The 15,907-nt window shown below is 49.0% G+C and overlaps 1 protein-coding gene across 7 annotated transcripts in view; it reads left to right on the top strand.

The window, feature by feature from the left end:
• TBC1D5 (TBC1 domain family member 5) overlaps positions 1-15,907 on the top strand; it is a 1,053,329-nt gene that overhangs the window by 994,244 nt on the left and 43,178 nt on the right. For all 7 annotated transcript variants that reach the window (XM_063922184.1, XM_063922178.1, XM_063922180.1 and 4 more), the window contains one exon: positions 9,817-9,999. In XM_063922184.1, the coding sequence (XP_063778254.1) occupies positions 9,817-9,999 (183 nt within the window). The remainder of the gene's footprint in view (positions 1-9,816; positions 10,000-15,907) is intronic.

The following is a 15,907-nucleotide window of genomic DNA, read 5'->3' as shown; positions in this document are numbered from 1 at the left end:
GCAGGCAGGGAGTCACAATTATCCCGTACTTGGACGATCTCCTGATAAAGGCGAGATCGAGAGATCAGTTGCTGAAAAGCGTGGCACTCTCCCTGAGAGTGCTACAGCAACACGGCTGGATTCTGAATCTACCAAAGTCACAGTTGGTGCCAACAACTCGGCTATCGTTCTTAGACATGATTCTGGACACGGAACAAAAGAGGATTTTTCTCCCAATGGAAAAAGCCCAGGAACTCCAGAACTTGGTCAGAGACCTGTTGAAACCAAAAAGGGTGTCAGTCCATCAATGCACTCGAGTGCTGGGGAAAATGGTGGCGTCCTACGAGGCCATCCCCTTCGGCAGGTTTCATGCCAGGACTTTTCAGTGGGATCTTCTGGACAAGTGGTCCGGGTCCCATCTTCATATTCATCAGAAAATCAGCCTGTCCCCCAGGGCCAGGGTGTCTCTCCTGTGGTGGCTGCAGAGTGCTCACCTTCTAGAGAGTCGCAGGTTCAGCATTCAGGACTGGGTTCTGGTGACCACGGACGCGAGCCTCCAAGGATGGGGAGCAGTCACACAAGGAAGAAACTTTCAAGGACTATGGTCAAGCCAGGAGGCTTGTCTTCACATCAATGTACTAGAATTGAGGGCCATATACAACGGCCTGCGTCAAGCGGAGAATCTCCTTCGCGACCTACCGGTTCTGATTCATTCAGACAATGTCACAGCCGTGGCTCATGTAAACCACCAAGTTGGGACAAGGAGCAGAGTGGCAATGGCGGAAGCCACCAGGATTCTTCGCTGGGCGGAAAATCACGTAAGCGCTCTGTCAGCTGTATTCATTCCGGGTGTGGACAACTGGGAAGCAGACTTCCTCAGCAGACACGATCTCCATCCAGGAGAGTGGGGACTTCATCAAGACGTTTTTGCAGAGATAACAGATCGTTGGGAACTTCCTCAAATAGACATGATGGCGTCACGCCTCAAAAAGAAGCTTCGCAGGTATTGTGCCAGGTCAAAGGACCCTCAGGCAGTAGCAGTGGACGCCCTGGTGACACCGTGGGTGTTTAAGTTGGTCTATGTGGTACCACGTGTATGGATGTTACCATAGCAACACAGCTGACACAGTCAAACATTTGATTAGCTAATTTCCGGATATTTTATTTAAATAGCTGCATGATTACAGGCACTCTTGTTCCTTGAAAAAGCCCCATTTAAGGGGAGAAACGCGTTGGAGAAGGGTGCAGAACAGGTAGTATCACATATATACGTGGGAGTGTAGTTGTGCATTACATCTGGCTGGGTTTGCCGTTTTCGGCCGGTGGCTCAACACTGGCTTATTGTCACCTCTACCCCTGTGATTATATGTGTGGTCTCCTGTCAATCCTGTTGTTTTAATCTTATTTTAATAAAGAAGTTTTACCTATACTTCATTTGTCCGTGATTGGAGCAGAACACTCAAAGAAACCGTTATAGGAGGATCCAAACCACATTCTGAGTGAGTAATGGTACGCTATCAATGCTATTGAACATCTACTATCCAGTTTTAAAAGATACCTTGATGTGTGGAGTTATACTCTTTCCATTGTGAGTGGGGTACGCCACCCTTGAATATCTGGTTAAACTGTCTGAAAGAATTTTGCGGTGATTTTGGACATACTACACTATGATTTTTTATTTGTTTTTCCATTGCATATTACCGTGAGGTACCTGTGAATTGGAAGATTCGCTTACATCTCCACAAGAGGCTCTTATTGAAGTTGGACTTTTCGTTACTTATGGACTTTAAGTATTGATTTCCTTTTTGATTGTATGAAACCACACTTAGCGCCTATTTTTGAGTATTTGTTTTTTGTATTATTGGTCATAAGGGTAAGGTGGCCCTTTTTTCCTCAAGCGGCTGCACAAGTGTGTTTGCGCCTTGGGTCTCTGGTTATTTGTTCTTGGTCTATGTGTTTCCTCCTCTGCCACTCATCTCAAAGATATTGAGAATCATAAGACGAAAAAGAGTGCGGACAATACTCATTGTTCTAGATTGGCCTCAAAGGGCCTGGTATTCAGATCTTCAGGAAATGCTCACAGAAGATCCGTGGCCTCTTCCTCTCAGAGAGGACCTGTTGCAACAGGGGCCCTGCGTGTTACAAGACTTACTGCGGTTACGATTGACGGCATGGTGGTTGAACGCCGAATCCTAGCTGGGAAAGGCATTCCGGAAGAAGTCATCCCTACTCTGATAAAGGCTAGGAAGGAGGTGATGGCGAAACATTATCACCGTATCTGGAGAAAGTATGTATCTTGGTGTGAGGCTAAGAATGCTCCTACGGAAGATTTCCATCTGGGCCGTTTTCTCCACTTTCTGCAGACAGGATTGGATATGGGCCTTAAATTGGGCTCCATTAAAGTACAGATTTCGGCCCTATCGATTTTCTTTCAGAAGGAATTGGCTTCTCTCCCAGAAGTCCAGACTTTTGTAAAGGGAGTGCTGCACATGCAGCCTCCTTTTATGCCTCCTGGGGCACCATGGGACCTTAACGTGGTGTTACAGTTCCTGAAATCTCACTGGTTTGAGCCCCTTCAAACAGTGGAATTAAATTTTCTCACTTGGAAGGTGGTCGTGTTGTTGGCCTTGGCATCTGCAAGGCGGGTGTCTGATTTGGCGGCTTTGTCTCACAAAAGCCCCTATCTGATTTTTCATGTGGATAGAGCGGAGTTGAGGACTCGTCCTCAATTTTTGCCTAAGGTGGTTTCTTTGTTTCATATGAACCAACCTATTGTGGTACCGGTGGCTACGAGTGACTTTGGGGATTCCAAGTCCCTGGATGTAGTCAGGGCTTTAAAAATGGATGTAGCCAGGACGGCTCGGGTTAGGAAAACAGAGGCTCTGTTTGTCCTGTATGCAGCCAACAAGGTTGGCGCTCCTGCTTCTAAGCAGACTATTGCTCGCTGGATATGTAACACGATTCAGTAGGCTCATTCTACGGCTGGATTGCCGTTACCAAATTCGGTAAAGGCCCACTCCACTAGGAAGGTGGGCTCTTCTTGGGCGGCTGCCCGAGGCGTCTTGGCATTACAGCTTTGCAGAGCAGCGACTTGGTCGGGTTCAAACACTTTTGCAAAATTCTACAAGTTTGATACCCTGGCTGATGAGGACCTCATGTTTGCTCAATCGGTGCTGCAGAGTCATCCGCACTCTCCCGCCCGGTCTGGAGCTTTGGTATAATCCCCATGGTCCTTACGGAGTCCCCAGCATCCTCTAGGACGTAAGAGAAAATAAGATTTTAAACCTACCGGTAAATCTTTTTCTTCTAGTCCGTAGAGGATGCTGGGCACCCGTCCTAGTGCGGACATATTTCTGCAAGTCTTGTATATAGTTATTGCTTACATAAGGGTTATGTTACAGTTTTGATCAGTCTCGGACTGATGCTGTTTTGTTTTCATACTGGTAACAGGTTAGTATATTCCATGTTATACGGTGTGGATTGTGTGGGCTGTTATGAATCTTGCCCTTAGATTAACAAAATCCTTTCCTCGTACTGTCCATCTCCTCTGGGCACAGTTTCTCTAACTGAGGTCTGGAGGAGGGGCATAGAGGGAGGGGCCAGTGCACACCCATTCTAAAGTTCTTTATAGTGCCCATGTCTCCTGCGGAGACCGTCTATACCCCATGGTCCTTATGGAGTCCCCAGCATCCTCTACGGACTAGGAGAAAAAGATTTACCGGTAGGTTTAAAATCTTATTTTCTGTGTTTTCATGCTGGCTGGGATTGTGTGAATACTTTATTGGTTTATAACGTATTTTATTGCATAATGTAAAGTGAGAACTTTTATTAGTTACCCTTAACCCTACATCTCCCATACATAGTCAATTAAAAAAAAATAATTAGCATGTAATCAAAGCTGATCAGCGTTAGAGAAGAAAACATCTAGGCATCTGGCTTATCAAATTTAATGAGAACAATTAAGGTATTTAGTGGCTGAAATTATTCTTACGGAATATTGATTGCAAACTATACATTTTGTTTAGCATTTATTTCATGTTGCATTAACATTATATTATTATGTAGCATTTAAAAAAAATCAGTCTGATTAATTGTATTTCTCTGACGTCCTAGTGGATGCTGGGAACTCCGTAAGGACCATGGGGAATAGCGGGCTCCGAAGGAGGCTGGGCACTCTAGAAAGATTTATGACTACCTGGTGTGCATTGGCTCCTCCCACTATGACCCTCCTCCAAGCCTCAGTTAGATCTTGTGCCCGGCCGAGGTTGGATGCACACTAGGGGCTCTCCTGAGCCCTTAGAAAGAAAGTATAGATTTAGGTTTTTTATTTTCAGTGAGACCTGCTGGCAACAGGCTCACTGCAGCGAGGGACTAAGGGGAGAAGAAGCGAACTCGCCTGCTTGCAGCCGGATTGGGCTTCTTAGGCTACTGGACACCATTAGCTCCAGAGGGATCGACCGCAGGCCCAGTCCTTGGTGTTCGGTCCCGGAGCCGCGCCGCCGTCCCCCTTACAGAGCCAGAAGCAAGAAGAGGTCCGGAAAATCGGCGGCAGAAGACATCAGTCTTCACCAAGGTAGCCATTGCTCCTCATACACACTTCACACTCCGGTCACTGAGGGTGCAGGGCGCTTGGGGGGGGCGCCCTGAGCAGCAATAAAAACACCTTGGCTGGCAAAAATACCACAATATATAGCCCCAGAGGCTATATATGTGGTAAATACCCCTGCCAGAATCCAGAAAAAAGCGGGAGAATAGGCCGCGGAAAAGAGGCGGAGCTATCTCCCTCAGACACACTGGCGCCATTTTCTCTTCACAGTGCAACTGGAAGAAAGCTCCCCAGGCTCTCCCCTGTAGTTTTCAGGCTCAAGGGTAAAAAAGAGAGGGGGGGCACTAAATTTAGGCGCAATATTGTATATACAAGCAGCTATGGGGGAAAATTCACTCAGTTATAGTGTTAATCCCCTCATTATATAGCGCTCTGGTGTGTGCTGGCATACTCTCTCTCTGTCTCCCCAAAGGGCTTTGTGGGTCCTGTCCTCAGTCAGAGCATTCCCTGTGTGTGTGCGGTGTGTCGGTACAGCTGTGTCGACATGTTTGAGGAGGAGGCTTATATAGTGACGGAGCAGATGCCGATAAATGTGATGTCGCCCCCTGTGGGGCCGACACCAGAGTGGATGGTTAGGTAAAAGGTATTAACCGACAGTGTCAACTCCTTACATAAAAGGGTGGATGACGTAACAGCTGTGGGACAGCCGGCTTCTCAGCCCGTGCCTGCCCAGGCGTCTCAAAGGCCATCAGGGGCTCAAAAACGCCCGCTCATTCAGATGGCAGACACAGATGTCGACACGGAGTCTGACTCCAGTGTCGACAAGGTTGAGACATATACACAATCCACTAGGAACATCCGTGACTTGATCCCGGCAATAAAAATAATGTGTTACACATTTCTGACATTAACCTCTAAAAAAGGGGGGTTTTATGTTTGGGGAGAAAAAGCAGGCAGTGTTTTGTTCCCCCATCAGATGAATGAATGAAGGGTGTGAAAAGCGTGGGTTCCCCCTGATAAGAAACTGGTAATTTCTAAAATGTTACTGATGGCGTTCCTTTTCCCGCCAGAGGATAAGTTACGCTGGGAGATATCCCCTGGGGTGGATAAGGCGCTCACACGGTTGTCAAAATAGGTGGCACTGCCGTTTTAGGAACGGCCACTTTGAAGGTACCTGTTGATAAAAAGCAGGAGGCTATCCTGAAGTCTGTATTTACACACTCAGGTACTAGACTGAAACCTGCAGAGCGTGCTGCTGCAGCGTGGTCGGTGACCCTGTCAAACATACTAGTTTGCTAACATGAGAACATATTAAAGACGTCGTCTTATATATGAGGGATGCACAGAGGGATATTTTGCCGGCTGGCATCCAAAATGAATGTAATGTCCATTCTGTCAGGAGGGTATTAGAGACCTGTCACTGGACAGGTGATGCTGACCTTAAAAGGCGCATAGAGATTCTGCCTTATAAGGGTGAGGAATTATTTGGGGATGGTCTCTGGGACCTCGTATCCGCAGCAACAGCTGGGAAGAAATATTTTTACCTCAGTTTTCCTCACAGACTAAGAAAGCACTGTATTATCAGGTACAGTCCTTTCGGCTTCAGAAAAGCAAGCGGGTCAAAGGCGCTTCCTTTCTGTACAAAGACAAGGGAAGAGGGAAAAAGCTGCACCAGTCAGCCTGTTCCCAGAATCATAATTCTTCTCTCGCTTCCTCTGAGTCCACAGCATGACGCGGGGGCTCCACAGGTGTAGCCAGGTACGGTGGGGGGCCGTCTCAAAAGTTTCAGCGATCAGTGGGCTCGCTCACAGGTGGATCCCTGTTTCATTCAAGTAGTATTTCAGGGGTACAAGCTGGAATTCGAGATGTCTTCCCCCCGCCGTTTCCTCAAATATGCCTTGTCGACAACTCCCTCAGGCAGGGAGGCTGTGCTAGAGGCAATTAATAAGCTGTATTCCCAGCAGGTAATACTTAAGGTGCCCCTACTTCAACAAGGACGGGGTTACTATTCCACACGGTTGGGGTACCGAAACCGCATGGTTCGGTGTGACCCTTCTTTATATTTAAAATCCTTGAACACATGCATAAAAAATTCAAGTTCAAGATGGAATCGCTCAGGGCGGTTATTGCAAGCCTGGACGAGGGGGATTACATGGTATCCCGGGACATCAAGGATGCTTACCTGCATGTCCATATTTACTATCCTCGTCAGGAGTACCTCAGATTTGTGGTACAGGATTACCATTACCAAGTCCAGACTCTGCCGTTTGGACTGTACATGGCACCGAGGGTGTTACCAAGGTAATGGCCGGAATGATGATACTCCTTCGAAAAAGAGGAGTTTTAATTATCCCGTACTTGGACAATCTCCTTATAAGGGCGAGGTCCAAGGAGCAGTTGCTAGTCGGGGTAGCACTATTTTGGAAAGTGCTACAACAGCACGGTTGGATTCTAAACAGTCCAGAGTCACAGCTGGTTCCTACGACACGTCTACTGTTCCTGGGGATGGTTCTGGACACAGACCAGAAATAAGTGTTTCTCCCGGTGGAGAAAGCCAAGGAGCTGTCATCTCTAGTCAGAGACCTCCTGAAGCCAAAACAGTTATCGGTGCATCATTGCACGCGAGTCCTGGGAAAAATGTTAGCTTCCTACGAAGCAATCCCATTCGGCAGGTTCCATGCAAGAACTTTTCAGGGGGACCTGTTGGACAAGTGGTCCGGGTCGCATCTTCAGATGCATTAGGCTGATAACCCTGTCTCCAAGGACCAGGGTATCTCTACTGTAGTGGCTGCAGAGTGCCCATCTTCAAGAGGGCCGCAGGTTCGACATACAGGACTAGGTCCTAGTGACCATGGATGCCAGCCTTTGAGGCTGGGGGGCAGTCACACAGGGAAGAAACTTCCAGGGACTTTGGTCAAGTCAGGTGACTTCCCTACATAAATATTCTGGAACAGAGGGCCATTTACAATGCCCTGAGTCAGGCAAGGCCTCTGCTTCAAAACCAGCCGGTCCTGATCCAATCAGGCAACATCACGGCAGTCGTCCATGTAAACCAACAGGGCGGCACAGGAAGCAGGATGGCGATGGCAGAAGCCACAAGGATTCTCCGATGGGCGGAAAATCATGTGTTAGCACTGTCAGCAGTGTTCATTCCCGGAGTGGACAACTGGGAAGCAGATCTTCTCAGGACACGACTTCCACCCGAGAGTGTGGGGACTTCATCCAGAAGTCTTCCAAAGAATTGTACACCATTGGGAAAGGCCACAGGTGGACATGAAGGCGTCCCGCCTCAACAAAAAGCTATAAAAGATATTGCGCCAGGTCAAGGACCTTCAGGCGATAGCTGTGGACGCTCTGGTAACACCGTGGGTGTACCAGTCGTTTTATGTGTTCCCCCCTCTGCCTCTCATACCAAAGGTACTGAGAATAATAAGAAGGCGAGGAGTAAGAACGATACTCGTGGTTCCGGATTGGCCAAGAAGAGCCTGGTACCCAGAACTTCAAGAAAATGTATCAGAGGACCCATGGCCTCTGCCGCTCAGACAGGACCTGCTGCAGCAGGGGCCCTGTCTGTTCCAAGACTTACCGCGGCTACGTTTTGAGGGCATGGCGGTTGAATGCCGGATCCTAAAGGAAAAGGGCATTCTGGAGGAAGTCATTCCTACGCTGATTCAAGCCAGGAAAGATGTAACTGCAAAACATTATCACCGCATATGGCGGAAATATGTTGCTTGGTGTGAGGCCAAAAAAGGCCCCAACAGAGGAATTTCAACTAGGTCGATTTCTGCATTTCCTACAAGCAGGAGTGTCTATGGGCCTAAAATTAGGCTCCATTAAGATACAGATCTCGGCTCTGTCGATTTTCTTCCAGAAAGCATTAGCTTCAGTACCTGAAGTTCAGACATTGTAAAAGGAGTGCTGCATATTCAGCCCCCGGTTGTGCCTCCAGTGGCACCTTGGGATCTCAACGTGGTGTTGAGTTTCTTAAAATCACATTGGTTTGAACCACTAAAAACCGTGGATCTAAAATATCTCACGTTGAAAGTGGTCATGTTATTGGCCTTGGTTTCGGCCAGGCGTGTATCAGAATTGGCGGCTTTGTCATATAAAAGTCCTTATCTGATTTTCCATATGGATAGGGCAGAATTGAGGACTCGTCCCCAGTTTCTCCCTAAGGTGGTATCAGCTTTTCACTTGAACCAACCTATTGTGGTGCCTGCGGCTACTAGGGACTTGGAGGATTCCAAATTACTGGACGTAGTCAGGGCCTTGAAAAATTATGTTTCCAGGACGGCTAGAGTCAGAAAAAAATTGACTCGCTATTTATCCTGTATGCACCCAACAGGCTGGGTGCTCCTGCTTCTAAGCAGACTATCGCTCGCTGGATCTGTGACACGATTCAGCAGGCGCATTCTGCGGCTGGACTGCCGCATCTTAAATCAGTGAAAGCCCATTCCACAGGGAAGGTGGGCTCATCTTGGGCGGCTGCCCGAGGGGTCTCGGCTTTACAACTTTGCCGAGCTGTTACTTGGTCAGGGGCAAACACGTTTGCAAAATTCTACAAAATTGATACCCTGGCTGAGGAGGACCTGGAGTTCTCTTATTCGGTGCTGCAGAGTCACCCGCACTCTCCCGCCCGTTTGGGAGCTTTGGTATAATCCCCATGGTCCTTACGGAGTTCCCAGCATCCACTAGGACGTCAGAGAAAATAAGATTTTACTCACCGGTAAATCTATTTCTCGTAGTCCGTAGTGGATGCTGGGCGCCCATCCCAAGTGCGGATTGTCTGCAATACTTGTATATAGTTATTGCCTAACTAAAGGGTTATTGTTGAGCCATCTGTTGAGAGGCTCAGTTATATTCATACTGTTAACTGGGTATAGTATCACGAGTTATACGGTGTGATTGGTGTGGCTGGTATGAGTCTTACCCGGGATTCAAAATCCTTCCTTATTATGTCAGCTCGTCCGGGCACAGTGTCCTAACTGAGGCTTGGAGGAGGGTCATAGTGGGAGGAGCCAGTGCACACCAGGTAGTCATAAATCTTTCTAGAGTGCCCAGCCTCCTTCGGAGCCCGCTATTTCCCATGGTCCTTACGGAGTTCCCAGCATCCACTACGGACTACGAGAAATAGATTTACCGGTGAGTAAAATCTTATTTTTTTTTAGTTGTTTATATGTATATATGCTAGGTAGTTCTGACAGGCAGGAACCAGCAAAGCTAGTTTAGTGTGCACATAGTGAGAAACATAAACTGAAATGAGTGAGAATAATAATGTTGTCTACAATCAGGTAAAAGACATATTAAAAGGATCGCTGCGTTTCAACCAAAGCCTTCTTGAGGCTGAAGAAAATGAGGAAATTACAATCACTGATGATCATTACTGCACCAGAATGCAAGGAGAACAGGGGGGCGACGGCTTCCTCAAGGAGATGGAACAGTCAGAACGTCATAAACCAGTACAGTCAGAGGAGGTAATTATATACTCTTGATATTCCGTGATTAAAATAAACTGTCTTTGATGTCGTTTGGATTTGCCATCAAACGATCATGGTTTGATTTGATTTTTATATTTATAGTCATTGAAGGGCAGATTAGTGACCTTATGGAACTTCATTTGCAAACCTTGTTCATTTGCTTAAAAAGCCATATGACAGCAAAAAATATGATTTGTACTACAGGCACTTTCACAGAGGATCTTTACTAAATACTTTTCTGCTGCGGGGTACACTGGGCTCCACAAGGATTTGACAATGGGGTGTAGAGTAGGATCTTGATCCGAGGCACCAACAGGCTCAAAGCTTTGACTGTTCCCAGAATGCACAGTGCCGCCTCCTCTATAACTCCGCCTCCCTGCACAGGAGCTCAGTTTTGTAAGTTGGTGCTGCAGTAAGCAGACACTGAACAGAGGGGCTGCTCCAGGCAGCCCTAAGAAAAGCTTTTTATGAGGTAAAAAGTGAAGACTTCAAAGGCAGCCGCGGTGGTAAATGTCTTGTGACATTCACTGCTGCAGCTCCAGCTCTCCCCAGCGGCGCTGTACACTCCCGAGCCCTGGTTGCCGGGTACCTACAGCGGAGGCTCCGGTTTTCTTCACGTTAGACACACACGGCTGGGGCTCTCCAGGATCGCGTGGCCGCGCTTCGGGAGGTGGTAAGTGGGTCCCGCTTGCGGGACCCGGTCTTTATCGCGATCCGGCGCGGTCAGTGGGAGGCGGGACGCACGCTGGCGGTGGACACTGTGAATACAGGTGATCCCACTAGATCACCAGGGCATGGGCGCAGGTCAGGTTTTCTCTCTAAACCAATTCTTATATCGCCCACAGTACCCGGTGGTTTTGCCAGCAGAGGGGATAAGGCTTAGACCTGAAGCCCCTCCCTCAGCCCCAGGGCGCCATTTCTAGCAAGTGTTCCCGCCCTGGAGCTGCATATCTGTCTTTTCCTCACTCCCTGTCAGTGTCTGCGGCGCCATTATCCCTCAGCTCACTGTTCCTGGGACTGCTTGGGCAAATCCTCCTATGTAAAGCCGCCAGGTTGTCAGTGCTGTGACTTTATATGACACTTAAGTATTCTACCTGCCTTTTTTTAGTCAGTGTTAGTAAGAAAGAGTGCATTTAGTCAGAGTTTTCTAGTACAATTACCCTGTGATATACATCCAGTTCTTACTGTGTACTGTTATATCATTTGTTATATAGCTGTGTAAGCTAGTCCAGTGCAGTATTATTGTCAGTAATAACCTCTGCATTGTACAAACTGTGACTATCTGTGTGTGCATTTGATAGCTGAGTGGTGTCCATTTCGTGTCTTTCACTCAACCTGCTATCCCTATATTCTATAACCTGAGGGGGCTTGGTGCGTCAGGTTTTATCTAATATAGGATTTTCACAAAGATATACTGTATTACGTATTTTTCTCTGTGATTTAGTCACCATATCTCTCCTTTATCTCTGTTAATGCTGACTACACTGCGCAGGGGTTTGGGTTTAGAGATATAGTGCTGCTGATAATTGTACTGTGTTACCTCATACTGCAAGTTATATCATGTCTGCTTCTGAGGGTAACGGTTCTGGGGCTGAACACACTGCCGGTGTTGCTGAAGCCACAGACCCATATGAGGAGAATATAGCAGCTGTGGGCTCTGGTTCTGGGGGCTCCTTGCCCCCCAGTGGGACTGTGGCAACGGAGGCACATACTGACCCACCGTGGGCCGCTTTTTCCACGCTTCTGCATACGCTAGTTCATAAACTAACACCTCCTATGGGACCCCCAATGCCGGTACAACCGTATGTGGTCCCTGCAGCTAACCCGCCGTGGGCGGACGATTTATCTGCTCAGTTAAAGAAGTTGAACCAGTCCCTGACTACTAAAAAGTCTGACCATCGCTCGCCTAAGTCCAAGGGGTCCTCTAAGCGAGCGCTTGTCTCCTCACAATCCACTGCTGTCACTGACACCTCGTCTGATGAAGACCGCACGTATACTGACCCCACAGGGTTTGACTCAGATACGGCTGATGGGGAGGGTAGTTCACATGTGGATGTTCCTGATCTTTTGGAGGCTATTAAGTTAATTCTACAGATTACGGATGATCCCGAGCCATCCGTCCCTCCTAAGAAACCAGATAGGTTCAAGCGCCAGAAGGTGGTTAAACAAGTTTTACCTCACGCTGACCACCTAGTGAATATACGTCAGGAACCCTGGGAAAACCCGGGTACGAAGTTTGTGCCTCACAAGAAGATGCTGGCTCGCTATCCCCTCGCGCCAGAGCTAAGAATTGGGAAACGCCTCCTCCAGTGGACTCACATGTGGCCAGGATGGTGGTTTCCTCAGCTCTGCCTGTCACTACCGTCGCGTCTCTAAAAGAGCCTACGGATAAGCGTGTGGAGGGTTGTCTGAAAGCGATTTACACCCTCACGGGTGCTGCGCAAAGGCCCACTATTGCAGCTACATGGGCTGCCGAGGCTATTGAAGCGTGGGCCTTGGAGTTAGATACTGAAATCTCCTCTGACCATGCTAGACAATGCTTGTCATATATTGTCACAGCTTCTCGCTATATTAAAGAGGCGGCTTCGGATGCCGGTATCCTAGCAGCCAAGGCCTCTACTACGTCAGTCCTGGCTCGCCGGATATTGTGGCTGAGATCCTGGTCTGTGGATCTGGACTCTAGAAAAACCCTGGAGGTACTCCCTTTCAAGGGAGATGTTCGGTTTGGGGGGGACTTAAATAAGATAGTGGCTGACTTGGCTACTGCCAAAACTGCCTGTCTGCCACATACCGCTCCTTCTGTGTCGAAGGCTAAAGGTACGTCCTTTCGCCCCTTTCGTCCTTCAGGTAAAGCAAAAGGTCAGGCGTACCACAAGCAGGCCCGCTCTTCCAAACCTGGTAAGCCGAAGCCCAAAAGAGCCTGGGCTGCCCGTCAGCCAGCTTCCAAGACCGATAAGCCTGCCGCATGACGGGGTGACGGGCCTCCCCCTGGGGGATCCCAGGGTGGGGGGCCGGCTTCTAGGGTATACCCAGGATTGGTTGAAGACCACTTCAGATGCCTGGGTACGGGAAGTCGTCACTTCAAAAACCGATCCCCTCATCGCTTTTGCCAGACAGACGTCCCGTCGGACCAGACAAAGGCAAACACTCTGCATTCGGTGGTACAGACCCTCCTGGATACAGGAGTTGTAGTACAGGTGCCGGGGGTACTATTCTCCGCTGTTTCTAGTCCCGAAACCGAATGGGTCCTCCCGGCCCATTCTCAACCTCAAGGCATTGACCAAGTTTGTGAAGGTTTCCAAGTTCCGTATGGAAATCCTTCGCTCTATAGTTCTGGCCTTGGAAGCTGGGGACTACGTGGTCTCCCTGGATATACAGGATGCTTACCTGCATATTCCTATAGCAGCGTCACAGCAATACCTGAGATTCGCTATTGGCAACCTTCGTTACCAGTTTCGGGCGTTACCTTTTGGCTTAACAACGGCTCCGCGAGTTTTCACCAAAGTAATGGCAGTGATGACGGTGGTACTCGGCCGTCAAGGGGTCAGGATACTGCCGTACCTGGACGACTTTGCCAAATTCCCCAGAACTTCTCCTGTGTCATCTGGATATGACGGTCCGGTTTCTACAAGCCCACGGGTGGCTCATCAACTTAGAAGAAATCCTCCCTGGTCCCTGCTCAGAGCATGGTGCATCTGGGAGCGCTATTGGACACTCACAACCAGCGGTTGTTCTTGTCTCAGGAGAAAGTCCTGAAGCTTCAGGACAGGATTCGTTGCTTCCTTTCTCGTCCGCAAGTGTCTATACATTCGGCGATGCAGGTGCTGGGCCTCATGGTCTCAGCATTCGACATGGTGGAGTATGCTCAATTTCATTCTCGCCCCCTCCAGAGGCTGATTCTAGCCAAGTGGGACGGCCTGCCTCACCGGATCAGGTCTCACATGATCTCATTGACTCCGGAGGTCCGTCTGTCGCTACTTTGGTTTCTCCGGGACCAACAGTTGTGCAGGGGCCGTCCCTTCTGGATATCCAACTGGGTCCTGTTGACGACAGATGCCAGTCTAAGAGGTTGGGGCGTGGTGCTGGAGCAACACTCCCTTCAGGGTCGGTGGACCAAGGAGGAATCTCTCCTCTCTATCAACATTCTGGAATTGCGGGCGGTCTTCAATGCGTTGAACCTGGCCCAGCATTTAATTCAGAACCGTCCTGTTCAAATACAGTCGGACAACGCCACCACAGTGGCTTACATAAATCATCAAGGCAGCACTCGAAGCCATTTGGCAATGAAGGAAGTCTCACGGATTCTACGTTGGGCGGAACGCCATCTACCGGCCATATCGGCAATATTCATTCTGGGAGTCCTGAATTGGGAAGCGGACTTTCTCAGTCGTCAGGACGTGCATGCCGGTGAGTGGAGCCTCCATCCAGAAGTGTTTCAACTCCTAGTGGAAAAGTGGGGTCTTCCAGATGTAGGTCTGATGGCGTCTCGACACAATCACAAGGTTCCGGTCTTCGGAGCAAGGACAAGGGATCCTCAAGCAGCATTCGTGGATGCGCTGGTTGTGCCGTGGAGGTTTCGGCTGCCGTACGTGTTCCCTCCAGTGTCACTCCTGCCCAGGGTAATTCGGAAGTTCAGACAAGAAAAAGGAAATCTGCTTCTCATAGCTCCGGCGTGGCCCAGACGGCCCTGGTTCTCAGGCCTGGTTCTCAGACGATAGGTCAGAGCATCCACTTCTGCTTCCACAACGCCCAGACCTCCTCGTTCAGGGTCCCTGTGTCTACCAGGACCTAGCCCGGCTGTCTTTGACGGTGTGGCTCTTGAAGCCTCCGTCTTGAGGGCTAAGGGTTTTTCTGAAGAGGTCATTAAAACTATGTTGCGGGCCCGGAAACCGGCTTCTGCTCGGATTTACTATAGGGTCTGGCATTCCTACTTTGCTTGGTGCGCATCTAATAATTATGACGGTTCCAAGTTTAGTACAGCCAAACTGTTGGCTTTTCTGCAGCAGGGCCTAGATTTAGGCCTGTGTCTGGCCTCCCTCAAGGTTCATATTTCTGCCTTGTCGGTGTGGTTTCAGAGAAAAATTGCGACTTTACCTGATGTTCATACTTTCACTCAGGGTGTGTTGCGTATCCAACCTCCCTATGTCCCTCCTGTGGCTCCTTGGGACTTGTCGGTGGTTTTGGAGGCGTTGCAGTAGCCTCCGTTTGAACCCCTGGGTTCAGCTGACCCTTAAGTGGCTTTCCCTTAAGGTGGTGTTCTTGCTGGCTATTGCCTCTGCTAGAAGAGTGTCGGATCTGGGTGACTTGTCTTGTAGTTCCCCATATCTGATTTTTCACCGTGACCGGGCGGTCCTTAGGACTCGTCCCGGATATTTACCTAAGGTGGTTTCTTCGTTCCACCTTAATCAGGAGATTGTGGTTCCGGCCTTTGTCTCTCCTGATTTGTCTCCCAAAGAGCGGTCTTTGGATGTGGTACGGGCTCTTCGTATCTACGAGAAGAGAACTGCTTCTATTCGAAAATCTGATTCTCTCTTTGTTTTGTTTGGATTTCACAAACGTGGCTGGCCTGCTCACAAGCAGACCCTGGCCAGATGGATTAGAATGGTGATTGCACATGCTTATGTCAGCTCCTGCTCACATTACGGCCCATTCTACTCGGTCTGTTGGACCTTCTTGGGCGGCCCAACGTGGTGCGACCCTTGAACAATTGTGCAAGGCGGCTACGTGGTCCTCCGGGAACACGTTCATAAGGTTCTATGCCTTCGATACTGCCGCTTCCCAGGATGCTTCCTTTGGACGCCGGGTTCTTGTGCCCGCTACAGTGCGTCCCCTCCCATAAGGAACTGCTTTAGGACATCCCCATTGTCCAATCCTTGTGGAGCCCAGTGTACCCCGCAGCAGAAAA

Source organism: Pseudophryne corroboree, chromosome 5 (genome assembly GCF_028390025.1).
Source record: "Pseudophryne corroboree isolate aPseCor3 chromosome 5, aPseCor3.hap2, whole genome shotgun sequence".
Classification (NCBI taxonomy): domain Eukaryota; kingdom Metazoa; phylum Chordata; class Amphibia; order Anura; family Myobatrachidae; genus Pseudophryne; species Pseudophryne corroboree.
This window is presented reverse-complemented; position numbering and strand designations above follow the sequence as displayed.